Source organism: Phascolarctos cinereus, unplaced genomic scaffold (assembly GCF_003287225.1).
Source record: "Phascolarctos cinereus isolate Bilbo 61053 unplaced genomic scaffold, phaCin_HiC Scaffold_5;HRSCAF=322, whole genome shotgun sequence".
Taxonomy (NCBI): Eukaryota; Metazoa; Chordata; class Mammalia; order Diprotodontia; family Phascolarctidae; genus Phascolarctos; species Phascolarctos cinereus.
The window spans coordinates 316,797,969-316,821,020 of record NW_027555958.1 but is presented as its reverse complement, the minus strand read 5'-3'; the positions used below and the strand labels follow the sequence as shown (position 1 = coordinate 316,821,020).

The 23,052-nt window shown below is 36.4% G+C and overlaps 1 protein-coding gene across 1 annotated transcript in view; it reads right to left on the bottom strand.

The window, feature by feature from the left end:
- The window catches only part of CLTC (clathrin heavy chain), a 74,822-nt gene that overhangs the window by 13,407 nt on the left and 38,363 nt on the right, over window positions 1-23,052 (bottom strand). Inside the window, exons 8-21 of the mRNA XM_020991837.2 lie at window positions 22,709-22,909; window positions 19,834-19,986; window positions 16,513-16,635; window positions 16,020-16,157; window positions 13,027-13,191; window positions 12,598-12,778; window positions 9,737-9,900; window positions 6,008-6,133; window positions 5,104-5,246; window positions 2,652-2,886; window positions 2,230-2,352; window positions 1,976-2,121; window positions 837-1,020; window positions 442-634 (exon numbers count right to left, since the gene is read on the bottom strand). Of these exons, the coding sequence (XP_020847496.1) occupies window positions 442-634; window positions 837-1,020; window positions 1,976-2,121; window positions 2,230-2,352; window positions 2,652-2,886; window positions 5,104-5,246; window positions 6,008-6,133; window positions 9,737-9,900; window positions 12,598-12,778; window positions 13,027-13,191; window positions 16,020-16,157; window positions 16,513-16,635; window positions 19,834-19,986; window positions 22,709-22,909 (2,275 nt within the window). The remainder of the gene's footprint in view (window positions 1-441; window positions 635-836; window positions 1,021-1,975; window positions 2,122-2,229; window positions 2,353-2,651; window positions 2,887-5,103; window positions 5,247-6,007; window positions 6,134-9,736; window positions 9,901-12,597; window positions 12,779-13,026; window positions 13,192-16,019; window positions 16,158-16,512; window positions 16,636-19,833; window positions 19,987-22,708; window positions 22,910-23,052) is intronic.

Below are 23,052 nucleotides of genomic sequence, written 5' to 3'. Positions count from 1 at the left end.
AGTTTCTTTTTCTTGATAGGTAAAGCTAAAACAAAAACTTTATTGTTTTAACAGGCAAGATAGGCATTGCCTCCTATCCACCTCCATCCCCACAATGGGAGAACACATAAGGGAAAAGCAGCACATGACTCTCTTAAGCAGCATTCCATAAGAGTTTAAGTTTAGGCAATATAGTTTCAAGTCTTTTGTTTTTTGGGGGTTTTTTTAGATAGGTTGACATTTGAGAAGGCAACTTAAATTTCCAGATCAGATCTTTAGATCCATGATCTAAAGAAAGAAGGTATCTCAGAAACCATTTAATCCAACCCCTTTACTTTACAGATAAGGAAACTGAAGTCTAGGGTTATGTCTTATGGGGCTCCAACACAACTCAGGACTATTCACTACTCAACTTCAACTGAGGACTAGATAATATATGTGCCCCTGAAACATGAGTCATACCACTAGAATTGGCAGCCTGAACAACTTCCATGTAAGATGAAGGATCATCTGCTTTGATATAGGAATCAATGGCTTCTTTCACCATCCCTTTCTGCAACTGAGCCTTTGCAAGCTGACTCCACACTGCAGGTTCATTGCAGCGTTCAGCAAACTCATATGCACGATCCAGGTTTCCAATGTGTTCAATCAAGACCTAAGACATAAATTTTTAAAAATTAGTATCGCGAAGGCAATGGCTAAATTAATTAAATTTGGGCTTTTCTACAACTAACAGAAAAAAATTGGTGGCAACTTGCCTTTTTTATTGCTATAACGAGGGTGTATACAACTATTAACTGGAATGAAAGGAATATGAGGTTAAATAATTTGCCATAAATGGTTGACAAAAGTTTTACCTGCACAGCTGATGTATTGACATCAAATTTCCTGAAAATGGCAAATGCCTCCTCAAACAACTCATTGCTGATTGCAATATTAGCAATATCTGGAGCATCATAATTATCTAGTCGGTTAATATATTCCATAACACGGGTACGGTCAGCTTTAATTGCAGTGAGGATAAGGAGGTTTTGCAGATTCCTATTAAGAACAAGTTAGCATCACTTGAATGTAATATTAAGAAACTATTAGGCATAACTTCTAGGGCTGTATCCCAAAGAAATCAAACAAATGGGAAAAGGACCCATATGTACAAAAATATTCATAGCAGCTCTTTTTCTGGTGGCAAAAAATTGGAAATTGAGAGGATGCCCATCAACTAGGGAATGGCTGAGCAAGTTGTGGTATATGAATGTAATGGAATACTACTATTGTGCTACAAGAAATGATGAACAGGCTGACTTCAGAAAAACATGGAAACACTTATATGGTCTGATGCTGAGTGAAGTGAGCAGAACCAAGAAGACTTTGTACACAGTAACAGCCACCTTATGCGATGACTAATATTGTTAAACTGAACGCTTCTCGGCATTACAAAGATCTAAGACATCTCCAGAGGCCTCAGGATGGAAAATGCTGTCCACATCCAAAGAAAGAACTATGGAAGCCGAATCTCTATCACTTATTTTTACCTTCTGTTGAGTTTTGTTTCATCTTTCTGATGGTTCCTCCTATTGGTTTTAATTTTTACTTATAACTTCACTAGTGTGAAAATATGTTTAATAGGAATGTAAATGTAAAGCCTATATCAGATTGTGTGGCGTTGGGGGGGGGGGAGGGAGAGAAAAATTTTCAACTCAAAAGTATATGGAAGTGATTGTTGATAAATCAAAATAAATTAATAATAAAATTTAAAAAAAAGAAACTATTAGTCACAAATAGATATGAATATCAAATCTGGGTGGTAGGAAGGGGAAGGTGTGCATATGCTGGAAGTATTCATAATCACAGCCACACAAGAAAGCCATTTCTTTTCTTTCAAGACTTACTCAAGCTGTAGCCACAACAAAAATAAATTACTGTGCCTCTGCTACCATTTATAAAAATCTTACACAAAATATGAGCACCAAATGGAATATACCACGAAGAGACATACCTGTGTTCACTGAACACTGAATTGTCAAGAACAATTTTCTCCAATAGTTCAATGAGTTCATTGGGAAGGTCTGCAGTCATGAATGCCTTGACAGTAACAGACACCTCTTCAGGATCCTGAGTCTCAGACAAGGCTGTCTGCACAACCTAAAAAATTAAGAACATGAAGCTCAAGTTAAAGACCTGCCCCTCTCTCCTATCTTTTGCCAGTGACAAGAACAGCTAGAACTGTCAATACATCTTAACCACTCTTACCTGGTCAATCAGGGGCCTCCTGTAAGGGTTGCTCTCTAAGAGAACACTACCCCAAAGCTCTGGATCCTTACGGCGAACCAAATAGCGGGAAAGGCTTTTGAAGAGAGAGTTTTCATTGCAAACCTACATAACAGGAGAGAGAAAGTTTAAAACTTAAAACTAGGTCTAACCACCGCTTTCTTACCTCCCCCCCAAAAAAACAAACAAAACCCAAACCATCCCACGCCTATTTTCCACTGTTAAAAAAAAAAACAACTATAGTTCTACCCCTGACATAACGAAAGAAAAAAGGTATTCACTGATACAAAAGTTCTTTAAAATAATCTACTACAGTTCTAAGAACTACCTAAACACATCCCCACAAATTCTTAGCATATATAGTTGATACAGTCTTTTCTAGTCACAATATGAAAGATACGCACATTAATAAGTTCCAGATCACACTGGCCACGTTCATAAGCCACACATGCTAAGTGGGGATCCCTCTTCTCACAATACTTTCCAACAACACGACTGTCATAATAGGGATTTTCACGAAGAAATCTTTCCGGGTTGTTGTTACTGTCAATGTAGATTTTAGCTAATGCATTGTGAGTAGCAGGCTCCTCACAACCCTCATGAATTCTCGCTTCTAGCCAAGGCAGTAGAAGTTTTAATCTAGGAGAAAACACACAAACCTTTATTATAAATACCCATCTGACCCTTGGTGTAATGTCTAAAATGCAATACTTATAAAGTACTTTGCAAACCTTTAAAGCACAATATAAATGTTAGCTACTATTATTACTATTACATTATCTGAATTGTTAAAAGATGCTGTCAAAGGAACAGCAAAATATTCTTTCCTGGTAATACAACAGATAACAGTAGTCAGTGCAGTTAGGATCTGACTCTGTGAAGTATTACCCAAATATAGCCATCCATGAGACTCAGCCAGAAAAGCAACTCAATGAGGTAATATTAAAAATCTTAGCTGTTTAGTCAAGAACAATCTTAACTGGGGACTACAAGCCAAAGGCCCAGAGGCTGAGCTAGATTTCAGCTTTAAAAGGAGAGCCCTGTTATCCGTGGCCAAAAGGAGAAGTGTCATAAATAATGACTAACTGAGAATACTAGTATTAATTGGGAATAAAACCTTTTCCAAGAAAGATTTCCCTGCTCTAAGTAAGCTCTGGCCACATATTGGCTTTTTATTGGCTAACTCCACTTCTAGCCATTACTTAAATCTTTGCATATAAATAGCCAAAGAGAAAGTAGGATTCAGATTTTAAGTTATAAGTACCACTTATTGTAATAAAATAAGTGAAGGTGCACTTAAGATTCTATAACTAGTTTTAACCCAAGCAGATGTTCTATGTCGCCTGGAAGACAAGTTTAATTAATCTGATTAAAGTTTCTAGATTAAGGCAATATAACAAAAATTTTAGTGAAATCAGACATTAGTTGACCTCTGGTGGTTTAGTATTTGTCTTTTAAAAAGACAATGGGATGATAGAAATACCTGGCAATTTAGAATGAGACCAGGAGGACACATTAAATCCTTTCTAAACATTAAAATATCTACTTCAAACAACCACAGCATCTAAAATTAATTGGATTCCTGTTATTTCAGCAGATCTTAGCCACCTATGGCAAGTAAGCTTTAATTTCTCTCAAATATTTGAAAAATTCACAAGCTTTAAATTATATGAATGTCATTAAAGGTATCACTCATGTCATTTTTTTTAAAAAAGCATTTATTAAAGCATCTATTTTATTATATATACCAGGAACTGTACAAAGAACCTTACAAATATTTCACTTGATCCTCACAACAACCCTGGCAAGAAGGTGTTATTATGAAGGTACTATTATTATGATTACTGCTATACAGCTGAGGAAATGGAGGCAAGCAAAATTTAAGCAACTTGTCCAGAGTTACACAGGTAGTAAGTGTCTGAGGCCATATCTGATGTCAGGTATGACTCCAACCAGTACTCAATACACTGCATCACCAGCTCATATAAAAACCTTTATCTAAAGTTCTCTATCTAAATTTTAGTATTTTCTTGTCTTCCTTGGACACTTCTGACTAGTTACCCTTAATGTTCAAGTTCTTTCACAAGAATAAAGACAGTATTCCTATTTTTATCTAGTCTATTAGTAAAGCACACTTTGTTTAGCTACAAATTCAGATGACCTACCAATAATTAGATAGATAGCTCACCTATACTACAAAAAGCAACATTTTTCCTTGGTGATCAGAGAAGTTGGGGAACATAATTTTAAGATATCCTGCCATGTAGATCTGGGACAACATTTGTATAACCTAACCAAGATCTGAAATGTATACTACATGTGCTACTTGAGCACTGCTAGCTTTGAGACTTTATGCAGCACACGTGACTTCATATCATAAATGAATCATGCGTCAAAGAGTGTAGAATTTTACATTTATCAGGAGTAATATTAAAAACTAGTTTTGTACTGACTGCACTGGTCACATTGTATATTCTGCACTACACATATGCCAAATTTAGCTATATATTGTTCTAGCTCTAACAGAGAACATAAACAATGTTGTGATAACATAGGATAGTTTTCCATCTGGGATTCATTATCCTTTTGCTTTATAATAACTATATAGATTTCTCCATTATGCAAACAAAGTTACACTTTTCTAATCCCTGATCTTCTGTTTTCCACTTTAGTCTAGCCAACTTCCTAGAAATAGAAGCTGCTATACAATTAAGAAGCAGTCAATTAACACACAATGACAAAAATATCCTCATCAACTAGATTACCTTCATCACTGATTATTTTTCTAAACAGAAGTAAGTCTGGGCTAAAGAAAAAAATCATTTTATTCATTCAACAAGTACAGATTTTCCATACCTGTTCCTCTTTTCAACTTCAGCAACAAGCTCATCAGTAGAGAACTGACCTCTCACTACAAGAATCAAGTTCTTTATGACATCTTCAGAGCAATCAACATCAAGCAATCCTCCAATAACCACAGGAAGACGACTTGGATTCACCTATAGAAGGCAATGATATAATATTTTAGCATCAACTCACCTCCAAAGAATGTTGCCCTCAATAATATTCTTTTCCATCCTTTTAAGCAAAGAAACGTTCTTGACAAACTTATTCATTTACATTCCTCTACCAATAGCCTACTACAACATATCACAGTAGCATGTATTTGACATCAAATTCTCAAAGACTGCTGTCAGGACTACTAAGTCCTATTAAATTAAAATGGTAATGAGTATGGGCCTAATGTGACTAGTCTAGTTAAATTTGGAAAAGCTCATGAGATAACTTTTGGACTTCAACAACTCATGAAGGCTAAGGCACAAAAAGATAAAGATGGAAGAAATATTCACAGTAATGGTCTCATTTGTCCTTGAAATACTTAAATTTATTCTTATTTGCATATAAGAATTTTTTTCTTTTACCACTAACTCTATGTAAAGTTACTGAGGAAAATACTGCCCCACAGGTCTAGACTTAATGGGGGATGTGAATTCTTGAGCTAGTTTGCTTTGTCTTTTGATATAGTTAGGCAGATATTTGATACAACAGCGTGGGAAAACTTAAGGAGCTAAAAGACATGAATGTAGAGTTTTTCAAAACCAATTATAATCCTAGTATTTATTACATACCCAAGTTTCTTGCATTACAGTAAATGATTAGAAAAGAATGATTTACCCATAGTCCAACAAGACTGGTCTTTATGGTCCAAAACCCCCAATGGAAGATAACATATAATCTCTGTGTTTAATTTGGTACTTACCTTCTGCACATAAATCTCGATATATTTCTGGAGATTATTTCTATATAAGTAGAGCACCAAGTCATGAACAAAGTCAAATCGATCACAAACAATGATGAGTGGTAACTGGTCTGTCAGTTTTGCTTCCTGAAAAAGAACACATGAGAACCCTTATCTGTCACATATGGTCTTGTTTTAAGACATGACCATGTTCTTATTAAATGCAAAAAGGCAATCAATTCTTCTATAGTAGTCTCATCTTCAGCATAAAGAATATCCTAATAACCTGAGTATGCATGTTCCCAGGGTTATCAGTAAATTCACTAGCTACTATCTACAGCAAAATAGTAATCTAAGAAGTCCTTCATAAGGTAGGCCCTTCCCATGCCCACATTTACAAGATTATTAAACAACCACAGGACAACAGGTATGACAAACAACTATACTTCAGAATTTGATTGCCACTGGCATTGAGTGTAGGATTAACACACTGGGATGTTAACAAATGCAAGACCAACACTTGATAACTGCTTTAAGAAAGTAAAGCACTCTGCCAAAATCATAGCACTTTAATCTACATTTGTTGCAGATGGATAACATTTAGTCCTGTCCCTTCCCAATTTACAGACTCCATTGCATCCATCCACTCAAATGCTTTAACTCAACCCATTCAATGCAACATGACATCCATGAGACAGAAGCATCATGTGGTATTGTAGTAAGATTAAGGCCAGTACAGGCACATAAAGAAAAGATGCCCTTACATAAATCAAGCTGTGTTGAGTGTTACACATCCCAGGACATAATCTTACAAACTGACATGAAAGATGCTATGGACAGGTAGGAAAGACCTGCACTGGGAGATTTACCTGGTACATGTCCTGCACATTCCACAGACACAAGGAACAGCACAAAAAACAACAATTTCCATCAGGAATTTATTTACATATAGACAGACTAAAATTCCTCAATGAAAGCTTTTAAGACACTCTGAGGAAAGAGAACTGAGAAACCTAAGACGCTTTCCTCAATGACAGAGTGAAAATTAAACTATGTTTGCAAACTAAGAACAAAATCTAATCACTGAGGTCTAATCAATAGTCACAACGGTATCAAGTTATATCTAATGCTACAAAGGATAAGTAAACTAGGAAGCACTTCCAGAATTTCTAAAAATGTGGGGTTAGGGGAGGGAGGGTTGAAAGAAAACTGTATCTAGGAGTTGTCAAGCCAAAGTTGGACATCTGAGGAAGAAGCCCAGCTACAGACTTGTTTTTACACATTCAGGAAAGTCTTTCAAGCAAGCTAATGCTTAAAGTAATAGGAAATTTAACATTATCACATATTATAAGAAAAAGTGTTTCTATTAACTTGTCTTCACAAGGGTAGCTAATTAACATAATTTTTTCCACAGTGATCTATGCATATCAGTAAACCAAGTTCTGTTTGTGGCATTATTTTTATGTAAATATAGTAAAGTGCTTCTTTTTGACCTTTAAGAATTCAGCACTCTTAGAAATAACATCAGTTTAAGGTTAAAGGGTTTCTGCAGGAAATTTACTGTTTGAAACAATGTAAAAAATACAACTAACATGTAAAATCTACCCAAAATCACTAATTTAAACTGAAAAAGTGAATAAGAAAACTAAGATATTTGTTTTAATTACTTCACTGATAATCCTGTGCAAGGCAAAAGGTAACCAGTGTTTTCACCATGTTGATTTACTGTGCTCTCCAATCATTTAAGATTTTCAAACAATTAAAATAATTCTGAGCTATTGCCTAACACATTTAGAGCCACTGTCAGATGTGAACTGAGAACAGCTTCAAGCTTCCTACTAGATTTAAGGCTTCAGATTAACTTACTTAAATTCACAGTTTCAGAGTTACTTACAGAGTAAAATTTTTTTTTGTTTCAGACTGCATCTAACTCTTAGGAGAAATCTTAAGAAGCTATGTACTATTGTAATCACAAAAGCTATATTAGATGTATGACTCATCACAAATCTCTTATTACTGAATATAAAAATGAGCATTTATGGGTATTCTTACATCTTCTCTTTCTAATAAGTACAGAGAATCTTAAGACTACTACAATGGTGCCCCCAAACCAAACTAATAAATGTTCTCACTAAAACAGTTATAGCATAAAGCAATGAAGTTAAAAATAATAGCAGTCCTAAGAAGGAAGCTATAAGTTGGTCCGATGTCTAGGGATTAACACCACCTGTGCCCTACTCCCCTGAAACTGATCAGAACCTAAAGACTAAGAAGCACAAGCACCATTTCAATTCAAGTGACAGTGCAGGGCTGGATGAAATGCCTTCAAGGTTATATACCACAGAAAGTTAGAGTGGTCCCAGAGGTAACAGAAATCCTGGACTAAAAATGTTTAGGGGATCTTAAAATAATTCTAAGGCCAAAGATATACCACAACTACACCATTTGCTTCTCATGAGACCCTGACTGGGAGGAGAGAGGGGCAGGGGGGAGGGAGAGGGAGAGAGGGAGAGAAAGACTAGAAAAGACAATAAATGCGATCCAATTTAATCCTTTATCCTTACAGTGGGTGTATAACCTGAAGAAGCAGTTCTGATTTTCATTATGTGAATTTAGGCTTCTCAAGCTGTAGCTCTTTACAAGAGCTTTCATATTTTTGGTGAAATCTATCCCAGGCTAAAACTTAGGCTGAATTTAGCACTTGGTATAATTCATAGAATGGACGGCCATGAGTTTAGTTATTTAATACAAAGTGGACTGGCAAACTCTAAGGAACACTGTGGGTGAAAGAAGAGTTTGTTATAATTATACAGGTTATATACCACTTTCTTTGTCAATTTGCCTGATAAGATAGGAGCCTTCAGTTATAGTTCTAACTTCGAACAAATTATAAGAAGCTTTTTGTAAAACTACCTGGGCCACCCTTTTAAAATTAAAAATTAGAAGGAGAAAAATAAATTTGTTTGTGTGCTAAGAGTTCTACAGTTAGTTTGTATGTGGAGATTAAAGTCTTTTTAGCAGCATATCCCATTTTAATTCTTCTCCTACCAATCATTTTGTTGAGAGAAATGAAGTCCAAGTTAAACTTTGACTAGCTTAAGTTGTCTTGTATTGAAAGATGCTAAAAGTTCAAATTTTTTTTCCCTAAAAAGCGCCATCATTTCTACAAAGACCCACCCAATAGGTATCATTTCTCTGAAGCTTAGTATTTATCATGTAACAAAGTAGCTGGCATCTTGAGGTTAATTTGTAGCTTCCATTCTGCTAATTCAAAACCTAATTGCCTTGTCCGAATACAATACTTAGTTTACAAGGTAAAAACCTTATACCTTCAATGGCACAGTCAAATAATCATAGCCTGGAGACACTAGTGTCAATCCCTGCTAGCTATGAAGACACTTTCTAACAGTATCACAGACAAGTTGGGTTTACAATTCTAAAGTAGAGTATCATGACATCTGAGGAAGCAAAGCTACAAAATCCAGCCTTCTTTTAAAGAACCTAAATAACTCTTGGGATGAAGCTATGGATTATCACAGTAAAAAAATCTCTAAGATCTAATGATCTATTTCTTACTAGTTTCCTCCTCTATTTGAGGAGAAATCAGAGGTTTATTTAACTTGGAAGAAATGCTTTCAATATTCAATTATGTAGGGTTAGGGACAAAACGATCATTTAAAATCTCCTAGCATTACTGATTCTATATGAAGATAATCATCTGTACACTTACTATATTTTGGAAAAACTTACCTTGAGAAAGTTCTTGACACGCTCTGGATCATAGCAGTTGCTCTCTCGGCAGATTCTCTCTACCTCTTTGATCTGCCCGGTCTTACAGGCTGCCTGAATATATTTAAAGTGCACATCTGGGTCTTGACTGAAGTTGACAATGGATCCCAGGAAATAAAAAAGTCCTTTTAAAAAAAAAAGTAAAAATTAAGACTCATGGTTCCCTCTAGCTAAGAAATCATACATTATCATACACACAACATATAACCTTCATTAAACAATAACTACACATGAAAAAATTAATTTAGAATTAAGATTCAAAAAAATCTAATTTGTGAGAAAGGAGAGCAACTTTTTGAAATTTCCATATTTAATTGTTATACTAAGCCAGAATTACTGACTGGAGGAAAAGAACAAAAGTGAAGAACTTGGTGATGGGGCAGCTGCTGGTGGCCCCAAAAAGGAAAAGAAATCCTTAGATTCAGATGAAAGTGATGAAGATGATTACCAGAAAAGGCTTTAAAGAACTGAGCTGAAAAAGTTTGAGACTCTTACTCCAAGGAACTATATAAATGCGTCATCATGATGTAGAGGTAACATTAGGCTCTAACAATGAGCCAGCTGAGTATTAGTTCTGACAGGCAATGCAAGCTAGAAAGGTCTGAGTACGCATTATTTCTCTTAACACAGCCTAGCTAAATCCAATGAGGTTTATTACCAGCATGGTGCAAAATGATGAATTTTCTAGCTCCAGCAACTCTCAAATACCATGTATCTACTAGAAAAGCATGATGATCTGCATGGGAAATCAGCTCCTTGATGCAACAGACGTTATGTACATTTGTGGCTATCACTAGAACTGCTCAGAGACAGTACAAAAGAAATCATCTGACCAAGTACCCTAAACATACAGACAGACCTCCAATAAGAACAACTGTTTTACAAGTTTAACGAAGAGTGATTAATCTAGTAACACAAAGTAGATTATGATTTGAGCATTTGTACCTGCAGAATGACTTATTCAAAACTCCATTTAGACAATTTCTGATCATTTTATAATAGAAAATTATTTACTGATTTCTTTTTCCTTTTTTTTCCTTTTTTTTTTTTTAGGCAATTGGGTTAAGTGACTTGCCCACAGTCACACAGCTAGTAAGTATCTGAGGCCAAATTTGAACTCAGTTCCTCCTGACTCCAGGGCCGGTGTTCTATCGTTGCGCCACCTCGCTGCCCCTATCTGATTAATTTCTTACTCCTCTTACTTTAATTAATTTTTTTTCTGGTTTTCAACAATCATGTCTAATCATGTTTATAAGCTTTTGAGTTTTAAGTTTTCTCTCCCTACCTCCCCAGACAGCATGCAATCTGATCTAGCCTCTACATATACATTCCTATTAAACATATTTTCACGTTAGTGATGTTGTAAAGAATTAGAACTCACAAGAGGAACCACAAGTAAGAAGAACCCCCCCTCCCAAAAAAAAAAGGAAACAGTAGCTTCAATCTGCAAATTTCATAGTTCTTTCTCTGGATATGGATAGCATTTTCCCACCATGAGACTTTTGGAGATGTCTTAGCTCCTTGCATAGCTGAGAGGAGTTAAGTCTATCAAAAATAATCATCTCACAACATGGCTGTTACTGTATACAATGTTCTCCCAGTTCTGCTCACTTCACTCAGCATCAGTCCATATAAGTCTTATAAGTTTCCTCTAACTTACTTTCACATTATGGTAGACAATAAAATCCTAACAAGAGCCAAGTAAGTAAAAAATGCAACTGCTTTCAGATTCTGAAATCCTTTATCATCTACTTTAGAACATTTTTCAAGTTTTCAAGTCTGGAAACCTTACATCTGGTATCTTAAAAAAAAAAACCACCTAGAAAGCTCTACTCCTTTAATAATTGATGAGCAATTTTTTTATTTAATTTCTTTTTGTTTTGTTTTGGATTTTTTTGCAATTGGGGTTAAGTGACTTGCCCAGGGTCACGAGCTAGTCAAATGTTTGGTCTGAGGCTAGCTTTGAACTCAGGTCCTCCTGACTTCAGGGCCAGTGTTCTATCCACTGCACCACTTAGCTGCCCCTGATTAAATTTCTTAAAGTGCTTTATCAAAATGGCATGCCATTTGGGGAATGAATAGTTGTTTAATTACTAAATATCATGACAGCATCTCATTAATCATCAAGTTCCAGTAGTTAAGAATACTTATAAGTTTCTAACAATGCACATGTCCAAAAACAAATAATCTTTCCTTCCAAAACCTGCCCTTCCCTCCTTTTCTATTTATTGTACCATCATTTTACCAAGTCTTAAAATTATTTTTTATGCTTTCTTCTCTATTCTTTCACATACTTCCAAGTCTCTGTTCAGTTGTCAAGTCTTGTCAATTCTACTACCATAATCCCTTTAGAATTAGCATTTTGTTATTATGCCATCATTTATCATCTAGACGACTCTAATAGGCTCCTAACTGGTCTCCCTACCTCCAATACATCCTCTGTTCCTCTGTATAACTAGCAAAATTAGCTTCCTAACATAAATCACATACTTCTGTAAAAGAAAAGCCTTCAGTGGCTACCTGTTACGTAAAGGATATGATATCTTGCCTTTTAAGGCCTTCTAAAACCTGAATCCTCTTATCCCATACCAACTTCCTTCCAAGTAGTCTATATTATAATCAAACTAGAACATTAGCCATTGCCCAAACCTGATTTGCCTCCATCCACTTGTACACCTGAAAAAGGAAACTGGCTTTAGGTCTAAGTTTCATAGCTCTTCCTGAATTTTCTATCTAAACCGATTATCTGTCCATTACACAAAAAAAAGTGTCTTCCTCATGGTTTATTTTTCATTATATAGTGCAGAATTCTTAAACTTTACCTTCAAAACTCTTAAAAGATTCAAACAGTTCAATCAGGGACTGAGTTGAGAGCTGTTCATGATACTTTGAAGCCACCTGCACACAAATCTGCAGGTTCTGGCGAATATTGGCAGAAAGCATAGCCCTGAGGCACTCCAGGGAATCTTCCACAGATAAGGAGCCAAAGTAATTGACTAACCACTAGAAGACAAAATGATGAAAAAAGATCATGCTAAGGGTCAGGCTAGCAGAAAGATACTGTGCTATCAGTACAATCATCAATAAATATACTATATTATATTTTAAATAATATCAGTTAAGAACTACCATGTCCATGTGGAGGACATGGATGAAAGTTAATAGTGCATCCTTGGTGACAACAAAAAAATTCAATGAGACCACAGACCTTAAGTAAAATTAAAATGATAGGAGGTATACGTGAGACATACCTCAGGGTTCAGAAGATGAGTGTGAACAACTGCACGCTTAATATCATACAGATCAGTGAAATGCTCCAGTGCACGCTGCAACAGGCCAGCCTTTTCACAGAGTTGAGCGATATGAGCCCGGTCATAATGTGTGAACATCTGGTTCCCTAAAATAGCATCTGCAACCTAGAAAAATATACAAAGAACAGTTAATTTTTTTCTTTCAATATTATTCATTCCAACCCAGGATCACTGTGAAGGTATTTGTAAACCATATATTACTATATAATATAAAAACATATTTATTCAAGGTTGACCACTCATTAGTGACTTGCTAAAATAAAAGCATACAAGAAATCTAAAGAACAGGACAGCTGACATAAAGATCTGAATGACAAACATGTACCAAAGGGGCTAGGATCCTTCTCTGAGAAGCAGTGTGGTACAAGACCAGTCTTGAAGACAGAAGGACCAGGGTTCAAGTCCCACCTTTGACATACAGTGGTTCTGTGGCCCTGAGCAAATCATCTGACCTCTCTGTGTTCCAGGCACCTCTCTTAATGAAGTAGATAAACCACATTAGTACATGTAAATTCTCCACCTAGTAGTTCCCCACAATTACGAAATCACGGGTCATTTCCTTTCTCCCATTACTTCTATGGGGAGGAGGTAAAAATCTGTATTATTATTAAGTACTCTCCTAGGCCACTGCCCTGTTCCAGCTTCCTTCTCCATCTTGAACCCATTGTAAACCACTTCAATTCCACACTGTCTTCTCCTCCTAAATCCCTTGTCCTAATGTTGCTACCCTCAACCCTAGATTATTCCTACCATCCAATTCTTCTATTCCTTATTCATATGGTGCAAAGCAGAGCTGGAAGAAGGCACACAAAGAATCTGACTGGATCAACTACAAATGTGTTATATCTCATCTCAACTGAGCCCTCACTGCAGCAAGGCTATCACTGGATATCATTCTGTAAAGTATGCCCCATTCTCCCACTGGGGAAATTCCTCCTGGAGCCTCCATTTTGGAGAGGCTGGCCTTAATTACCCTCCTACTTAACTTGAACACCATCCCCTTCTCCACCTAAGTTCATGTGGCCCTTCCCTGCCCCTTTTCAGGTCTCTTGCATGTACAGTTTTCCCCTCAATGGACTGCAAGCACCTTAAGAGCAGATACTGTCTTTCTTTTTTGCTTGTATTTGTATCTCCAGTGCTTACCTGGCACTAAATAAGTTCATTTTTTTCTTCCTTCCTACTCCTAACAAATTTTCTATTCTAACTCCTTATGGGGTTTTTCCACTGAGGACTTTACCTCTTGAATGAAAATATGGAGGCCATTTGCAATGAGCTTTTGCCCTAGAGTTCACTACATTTCAAAAACCCCTTGACAAAATTCTCTCCATTAATTCCAGTCTGATGAGCTTGCCTTTCTCATCAAGATAACCCCTCACATATACCTATTCCCCTATTTCTTTTCAATGATCCATCTCTCTAATCTCCAACTCCTCCTTATGTACTAGTTCCCTTGCTGCCTACAAACTTACTCAAGTCTTTAAAAACCTTCACTAAAAACTATATTCCCTCAAACCAACATCTTATAGCTCTTCTCCCTTCCTCTACCAAATGTGTAGGAAAACTTGCCTACTCTTGCTTCTATATCATCTACTCTCAACTCTTTGCAATCTGGCTTCCAACCTCACTCAACTGAAAGGACTTTCTCCAAAGTTAGCAACTATCTCTTAACTGATAAATCCCAAGGTGTTTTTTTTCTATGCTTCTCCTTCATGACTTTTCTATAGCATTTTACAGTTGACAACCTTTTCTACCTGAGGATTCCCTTACCTCTAGATTTTCATGCTATTACTCCCTCTCATTCTGGTACCTGTCTGATTATTCCTTCTCATTCACTTTTGCTGACTCATTATCCAAACCCCAACCCAAAAGTGTGGATGTGCCTTAAGGCTCTGCCCTGGGCCCTCTTCTCTTTCTACATTCTTACTTGATGACCACCATCAGCTCCCATGGTTTCAATTACCTCTTTCCACATTAACTTCTGTGATGGTTAAGCAGTTCGAGAGCCATAATTTCTGGGTAGTCATTTTATTAATAATGCTAGTATATTACCAATAAAATGGGTCTGTGACACTATCGAATGCCAAAGACAAATCATGGCAGTGGCTCACAGTTTATATGCCCTTGGAAGAGTGGGTGCTCCTGAGGGAAGCAATCAACTCTAACTGGTTAACAACTAAGAAGAGAATGAATATTATAATGAGAGGGGCTTATTCCAATGAGCATCTTGGGGTATGTGACACTGAGCACCCAAATCTTGGTCAGAGGTTTTACTGATTTTCATATCACCTGTCTGACAAAAGAGAGAATCCACATTTCCCCAGATAATGAACAGAAATCCACTTATCCACCTAAACTTAGAATTTCTTTACTGTCTTTCATTAGATCTTAGTTTGGGTAAGTCTCTGCCCAAGATTTCCCATACTGGTTGATCTCTGAATGAGGAAGTAGAAAAGAGGAAAAACCTTGGTCCTAATTCAATAATTAGTTATTAATGTATGAAAATCTATGTCAATCAATCCCCAGTCCAAAAATCACCAATTGTATGTTCCATGGACACTTCAAATTCAATATGTATAAAGTGATCTCATCTCCCTACTCCAACCCTCTCCTCTTTTAAATGTCCCTAAGTCTGACAAGGGTCATCCTTCCACTCTACTAGACTTATAACTTTAGTGCCACTTTATTTCTCCCTCTCACCCCATTTAGTCATTATCCAAATCTTACCATTTCTATCCCCATGATATTTCTTGCATTGCCCCCTTCTCTACTACACAGCTACTACGCTAGTTCAGGTCCTCATCACCTCTTGTTTGGATTCCAAGAGCCTTTTAATTGAACTTACTACTTCAAATAGTTCTCCCTCTCCAATCTATCCTCCACCTAGAAGAAGGAGATACTTGAAACATCATTAAAAGCACAAGAAAAAAACGTACTTGAGGGGCATGCATAAGATTCATCTCAAGCAACCGTGTTTGCAGGGGACCCTCAGATGGGCGATTATTCTTCAGAGCATCAAGTAAAAATGCAGTGCACTGCTGGATTAAGTTGTATTCCATAAACACGTCAACAATCTACGAAAGAGAGACAAAGAGCTTGAGGATATTGCTACATATAAACATGAGAATAAGAACCTGGTTTCACAGATTCAAGAGCTATTTTTAAAGAAAAGATAATATTTAGAGGTCATTTAGACCACTGTAATTTCATAACTACTGAATCTAATTATGGTCTATAACACTTACTACCAAAGCTGTTTTTCAAAAAACTAAGCATTAAATGTTTTAAGCAGGAAAAGTCTATGTATAAATAAAATGCCACCATTTCTTCAAGTGTTCTGTCTTTCCAAAGTTTAGTTATAAACTAGCTACCCTCTTTCACGCATTTAAATCAAAGTCTAGAAACAAGCAGCTACCTGAACACATTTACCTGTGTTATATCAGCAAGTGGCTCTTCATCTTGAACCAACATTTGAGCAAACTGTTGACCTTGATCTGGGCTGATCCTCATTACATTTCTCAACAGAAAGATCCAATCTGGAGTATAACCAACCTACAAAAAACAGTTCAAAAGTAGATGTCAAAAAAAAAAGGGGGCTTATTTTTGAGGTAGAAGTATTATCTGCTTTGCTATATAATAAGAATTCACTGGAGGTGGAGCCAAGATAGCAGATTAGGGCAGCCACTCAGTTAAACTCTCCCAACATTCCTCTCCAAATAACTTTAAAAAACAAAGCAAAACACCTCAAACCAAATTTGGGGCAGAGGAGTCAACAAAAGGTTGAGGCAAGTCATTTTTCTGGCCTAAGAAAGCTGAAGAGGTAGGCATGAGGAGTCTATAACACTGGGATGGAGGCCCATCCAGAGTCAACACATGCAGCAGAGAAATAGCAACTACCACTGCAACTGCTTCAAGAGCTCTCAATCCAGAGATAAGAGGGTCAGACAACTGATCACAAAGAGATTACAGGGGACCCTTTGTTGGTACTGGGTATAGCTGGTGCTGATTGGCAACTCTACTGCATATACATAGTATCAGGTCATAGTTCCAGGGTGTGAAGGAGCACTGGTTATCAGTCACAAGGAAGCAGGGGCCCTGGTCACAGTTTAAAAAAGAGTACTTGTGGCTGCAGGGGATAAGTGATCCTTTCCTAGGTAAACACAAGCATGAAGACCAAGAAAGCAGCAACCATAACTCTCCCAGGATCACACCACCTTAGAAGTGCCAAAAACTTGCAGAGTCCCTGAACTGGCTCTGAAAACAGCAGCACAAGAAAACAGGGAGTTTGGGGACAGCACCTCCCCAACCCCAGCTGAGCAACTTTAACATAAAGTTGAAAGTCAAGAAATAGGCTGGAAAAATGAGCAAACCCCAAAAAAGAATTTGAACTTAAAAAGCTACTACTCTGATGGCAGAAAGACCAAGACTTAAACTCAGAAGAAGACAATAATGCGAAAATAGATGCCAAAAAAATGCTAACTGGACCCCAACTGAACAAGAATTCCTGAAAGAGTTAATGAAGTAGATAAAAGTGGTAGAGGAAAAATTGGGAAAAGAAATGAGAATGATACAATAAAATTATGAAAAGAGAACTGGTAAAAGAGACACAAAGAAATACTGAAGAAAATGACACCTTGAGAAACAGAATTGACCAAATGTTAAAAGGGGCACAAAAATTCACTAAATAGAAGAACTCCTTAAAAAGCAGAATAGGTCAAATGCAAAAAGAGGTACAAAAATTCAATGCGGAAAATAATTCCTGGGGTGGTTAGGTGATGCAATGGATAGAGCACCGGCCCTGGAGTCAGGAGGACTCGAGTTGAAATCTGGCCTCAAATACTTGATACTTCCTAGCTCTGTGACCCTGGACAAGTCATTTAACTCCAACTGCCTCACCAAAATACTAATAATAATTCCTTAAAAATTAGAATTGGGCAAGTGGAATTTAATGACTCCATAAGACATCAAGAAACAATGAAAGAATGAAAAAATTGTGAAATATTAGGAAAAAACTTATCTGGAAAATAGATCAAGGAAAAATAAGAATTTTTGGACTATCTGAAAGCCATGATCAAAAAACGGGGGGGAAAAAAAGCCTAGACACAGTTCAAGAAATTATCAAGGAAAATTGCTCAGATATCCTAGACCCAAAGGGAAAACAGACACTGAAATAATCCATTGATCACCTCTGGAAAGAGGCCCCATAATGAAAAGTGCCAAGAATATTACAGCAAAATTCCAGAGCTCCCAGGTCAAACAGAAAATACTTCAAGGAGCCGGAATGAACAATCCAAATATGGAGTCACAGTCAAGATCACACGAGATTTAGCAGTTTCCACACTAAAGGAATGGAGGGCTTAAAATATGCTATTCCAGAAGGCAAAAGAGCTAGCATTACAGCCAAGAATAACTATGCACCAAAACTGAGTGTAATCCTTCAAGGGAAAAAACTGGATATTTAATGAAATAAAGAACTTTCAAGTATTCTTGATGAAAAGACCAGAGCTGAACAGAAAATATGACACTGAAACAGAAGACTCAAGAGAAGTATAAAAAAGTAAACATGAAAGAGTAATCATGACAGACTCAAATTAAACTGTTTACATTCCTACATGGGAAGATGACACATGTAACTCCTAAGAACTTTATCATCATTACAGCACTTAAAAGGAGTTTACAGGGGGCAGTTAGGTGGCGCAGTGAATAGAGCACTGGCCCTGAAGTCAGGAGGACCCGAGTTCAAATCCGGCCTCAGACCAAACACTTGCCACTTACTAGCTGTGTGACTCTGAGCAAGTCACTTAACCCCAACTGCCTAAAAAGGGGGGGAATTTTTTTTTTAAAAGGAGTTTACAGACAGACGGCATGGATGTGAATTGATTATGTTGGAATGATCTCAAAAAAATGAAGGAGTGAGAAGGAGGGATGTACTAGAAGAAAGAGGAAAGGAGAGGTAAAAAGGGAAAATTTTCTCACATAAAAGAGGCACAAAAGGAAGAACTTTAGATATGAATGGGAAAATTGGGGGGGCGAATAGGGATAGTAACTGAATCTCAATCTTATCAGACTTGGTTCAAAGGGCGAAAGAAATACACACATACCCCATCCTCACACACACACACACACACACACACACACACACACTCACTCACTCTAAGCTGTTTATGGAAATGTAACATCCAACAAAGAATTAGGAGGGGAAGGGGATAAGAGAAAATGGGTCATAATAAAACAAAGGGAAGACTGAGAGAGGCAAGAAAAACAGAATTTTGGGAAGTGACAGAAAGAAAGAACGAACTCAGTTTTGTAAGATCAGCGTTAATATTAGTCAGAGGATCTGGAACAACTCAGAACAAGTCATCTCACTTCTCTGGGCCTTTATCTGTAGAAGAAGGAAGGTGGACCCCACGGCCATCATTCCAAGCCAAAAAAGTCCACTGTACTTCCTCTGGTTAAGTGGAAAAAACAACAGGCTCATGCTCAGACAAATTCTCAGCTGTGCAGCACTGAACTCATCACTTAGCTTCAATCTCTAATATAAAATGGTAATAATACTGTACTCTTTACTCCAATGTAGAAAGTGCTTTTTAAGTTTTAAGGTATCACAAAATGAATTATTAAATGTGTTTTAAAAATTTCAGAACTGGAATCTTCTCACTTTGCTAAAGCTAATTTAACATGTCACTTAATTTTCACTAAGAGCCAAAATTATATGAACAAATAGAGTGAATTGAATTTCACTGAACTTACTTTTTTGGCATACAGTACAATCTTCTGTACTTGGCCTGTTTCTGCAAAGCACTGGATAACTTTATTTGGAACATTGGCCCTTAGGTACACACTAAGTGCCAATGTAGGGTCCACAGATTTTACTAGATCACCCAATTCTTCTGAACACTCCAGCTGTCCAAAAGAAAAAAAAAAGGAGAAAAGCCTGATTGATCAGATCCTCAGAATAGTTTTCCAAACTGTGGGACACAAGACCTTCTCTCAAGGAGGGTACAAAGTAATGGCCAAAATCAATGGATGTTTTAAAATAACATAAATACATCTAATTATTTCAGTGAAAAGAACCCAAATCAAGTCAAAAATGAAGCACAGAAAATTCAAGCCAACTAACAGGGAATATAGCCCAGAAATCATTTAATGATATAGACAATAGAGGACAAATTTTAATCAGAATATACTGAACTGTCACAGGTACTGAGAGTCAACACAGATTAATGTACTAAAGTTGTCACACTACACTGGAATATAAAGCACGTGAACTCATAATTCAGAAGTATTATAATTTCTGTGATATTTCTCAATGTCATATAAGCTGGTTTCCAAAAAAACTTAGTCATTTGAAATTTAACAAATGTAAAGCTATCATCAGTTATTTTATTGTCTTTAAGTTAAGTAATAACCTTTTGTGATAAATACATGATTTGTTTGAACTGAAAACTCACAGGGGCAGCCAAAACTAGCACAGCAAACAATTACGAGTTTAAGTTACAGAAATACAGAAACTTAGTTAAAAACTCCAATCTAGAAAGTGGTATTTTTTTACTCACTGGGATTCCTGAAACTCAACAGACTGAAATATCTTCAAAGTAGACACTGAGATTACCAATACATTGACAAAAGTTTTTTTCCCCCAGAGAAAGGTTAAGTTGTTAAGAAAAAAACAAAAAACAAAACAAAAAAATTCCACCTTTCAGAAACAAGTCTGATCAATTAACTGATAATATAGAATCTTGCTATTTTGCACTGCAAGTAGATTAAGTAATACATGTGGTTAAAATTTTATAGCTGAAACTGATGTTAGAAATATTACTGTGAAAACCTACGGATGACAAGAGACATTTTCAATTTAGTTAATGAATTTTTCAATTAAAATGGTAAAATTGTACCAGACTACTCTGCACTCTTATGAGAACTCAACTGATATTAGGAGGAGATGTAGGTCTACAAGTATTAGTACCTCCTTCCACCATGCCGCTTAAATACACTGCACGCTTCAGATAATCACTTGTACTGGATATGAATGAAAAGCTACATACAGTTTAAGATGTATTATAGGAGTAATCAATCTTATAAAACAGTCCACTAAAAAAAAGCAAAGCTCTTTGCAAAAACTGTAATGATACAGGACAGAGCATAGAGCAATTAGTTCTATGATTACAAAACATTGGCTCTTTCATGCCAAAGTATTTTGAAGGAAATCTGAGATAAAAAGAAGTCAGAATTCTTCTTAGTGACGAAAATCAAGCAAATTAATCTTAGAACAAAAATTTCTTCCCGAAATTTACATATTTACAATCAATTTAGAAAAAACAAATGAGCCTTCAAAATTAGTGCAAGGTACTCAAATACATACTCTGATTCTGAAAGAATAGCCACATTTATGAAGTAAGAACTATGGATAATACATCTGGGGGGAAAAAAGTGTTTTTGCTGTATTTTCCAACCTAAAAAGAATGACTGTCCTGAAAATTAAATAAGACCACCTGCTTATTCATAACTTGACTGGTCTGTGGAAGAAATTGTGATTTTAAGGACCTACATCTTTATAAATAGGATAAAAACAGAGAAGGAACCTATTTGCAACAAATGAAATGCATGTAGGCTTATTCCCTCTGTACATGGATTGTTTTAATAGAAGAACCTAAAAAAAACCCCTCACATTTTGGCTATCAATTAATAAAGACTTCTTTGGCCTGGAAAACAAATGTTAGCTACCCTCTTTAACATCCTATTTGTATAAAATAGGCTTTTCTGCAAAGATTAATAACTACTTTGATTTGTGACTGAGAAGAGTGAACGGGTTCTAAGAAAACTGTCTAAAGAACAAATCCATCCAATGTATAAGAAAGCTCAGTTAAACTTCGGTTCTTTCAACATGGCTGAGTAAAAATCTATCAAAGATAGAGAACTACTGTGGCCTGTATTATTCTTAAGAGTGATTTGCCTTCCAAAGAGCTCCTGGTATGGTACTTCAATACAATCCTCACTATTAGGAGTATGACACGACAGCTGGTACTTATGGATACTGGTGGACTAATAGAAAAAATCATGGGTTAGTGGTACTTGCGCTTATTTATTTTCCAATAACATCCATAAATCTCTATATTATGGCCCATTAGCCTTTCCATTATTAGCAAACTTAACTGGCAAGAGATGACCAGTTTTATGTTTAAATCTTGGATCTTTTAATAAGGAAAAAAAAGCTATGACAAATATATAAGGATGCAATTTCTGTCCATGTTAGGATTAAGGTTCTAGGTCTCTAAATGGACAGTATATACTGCTCTGTCTACAGATCTGATTCCAAATTGCCCTAAGATTTCTACCATCTCAAGTATTATACTGCATACAATTTTTCCTAAAAGAAAAGAACATTCTCCAGTGGAGTAGTTCAAGAACTCAATAAGGAGATTTCAGATTCCATGAGTGCTCACATGTATTAGCTACTCTGATAACAATCCTAACTATTCCATGCACCACAAGCTTCTGTGTTTTCTTGAGACAGAATGTTAGGTACACATTTTGGGTGCAATCTAGAACTAAACTCCACCCTCCTCACATACCCAAGACTAACACAGCATTCAATTTGGTTAAACCAATGCATGTTAAATCTTACCTTATCTTCTTTTAACCATTTCTCTAATAGCTGTTTCCGCCCCTGTTGAAGCACAGGCCTACACAGTTCTAAGGATTCATATTTGTTCAGCTGGCCTTGGTCTAAAAGGATTCCAAAGTACTGGAGTAGAGGTGAAGTCTGACCTGGTTGTGCTGGAACACTCTGGAACCGGCGAATGGTGTCTGGGGTACGTAAGATTCCCTTCAAGAAAGATGATTTGAAATAAATTTTTTTTTCCATTTAAAAGTTCTAGGCTTAAACAAGTCTAACAATATGATCCATCTATTAACATAATCTGTAACAAGTCCTACTCACTCTTATATGCATATTCAGGACTATAAATT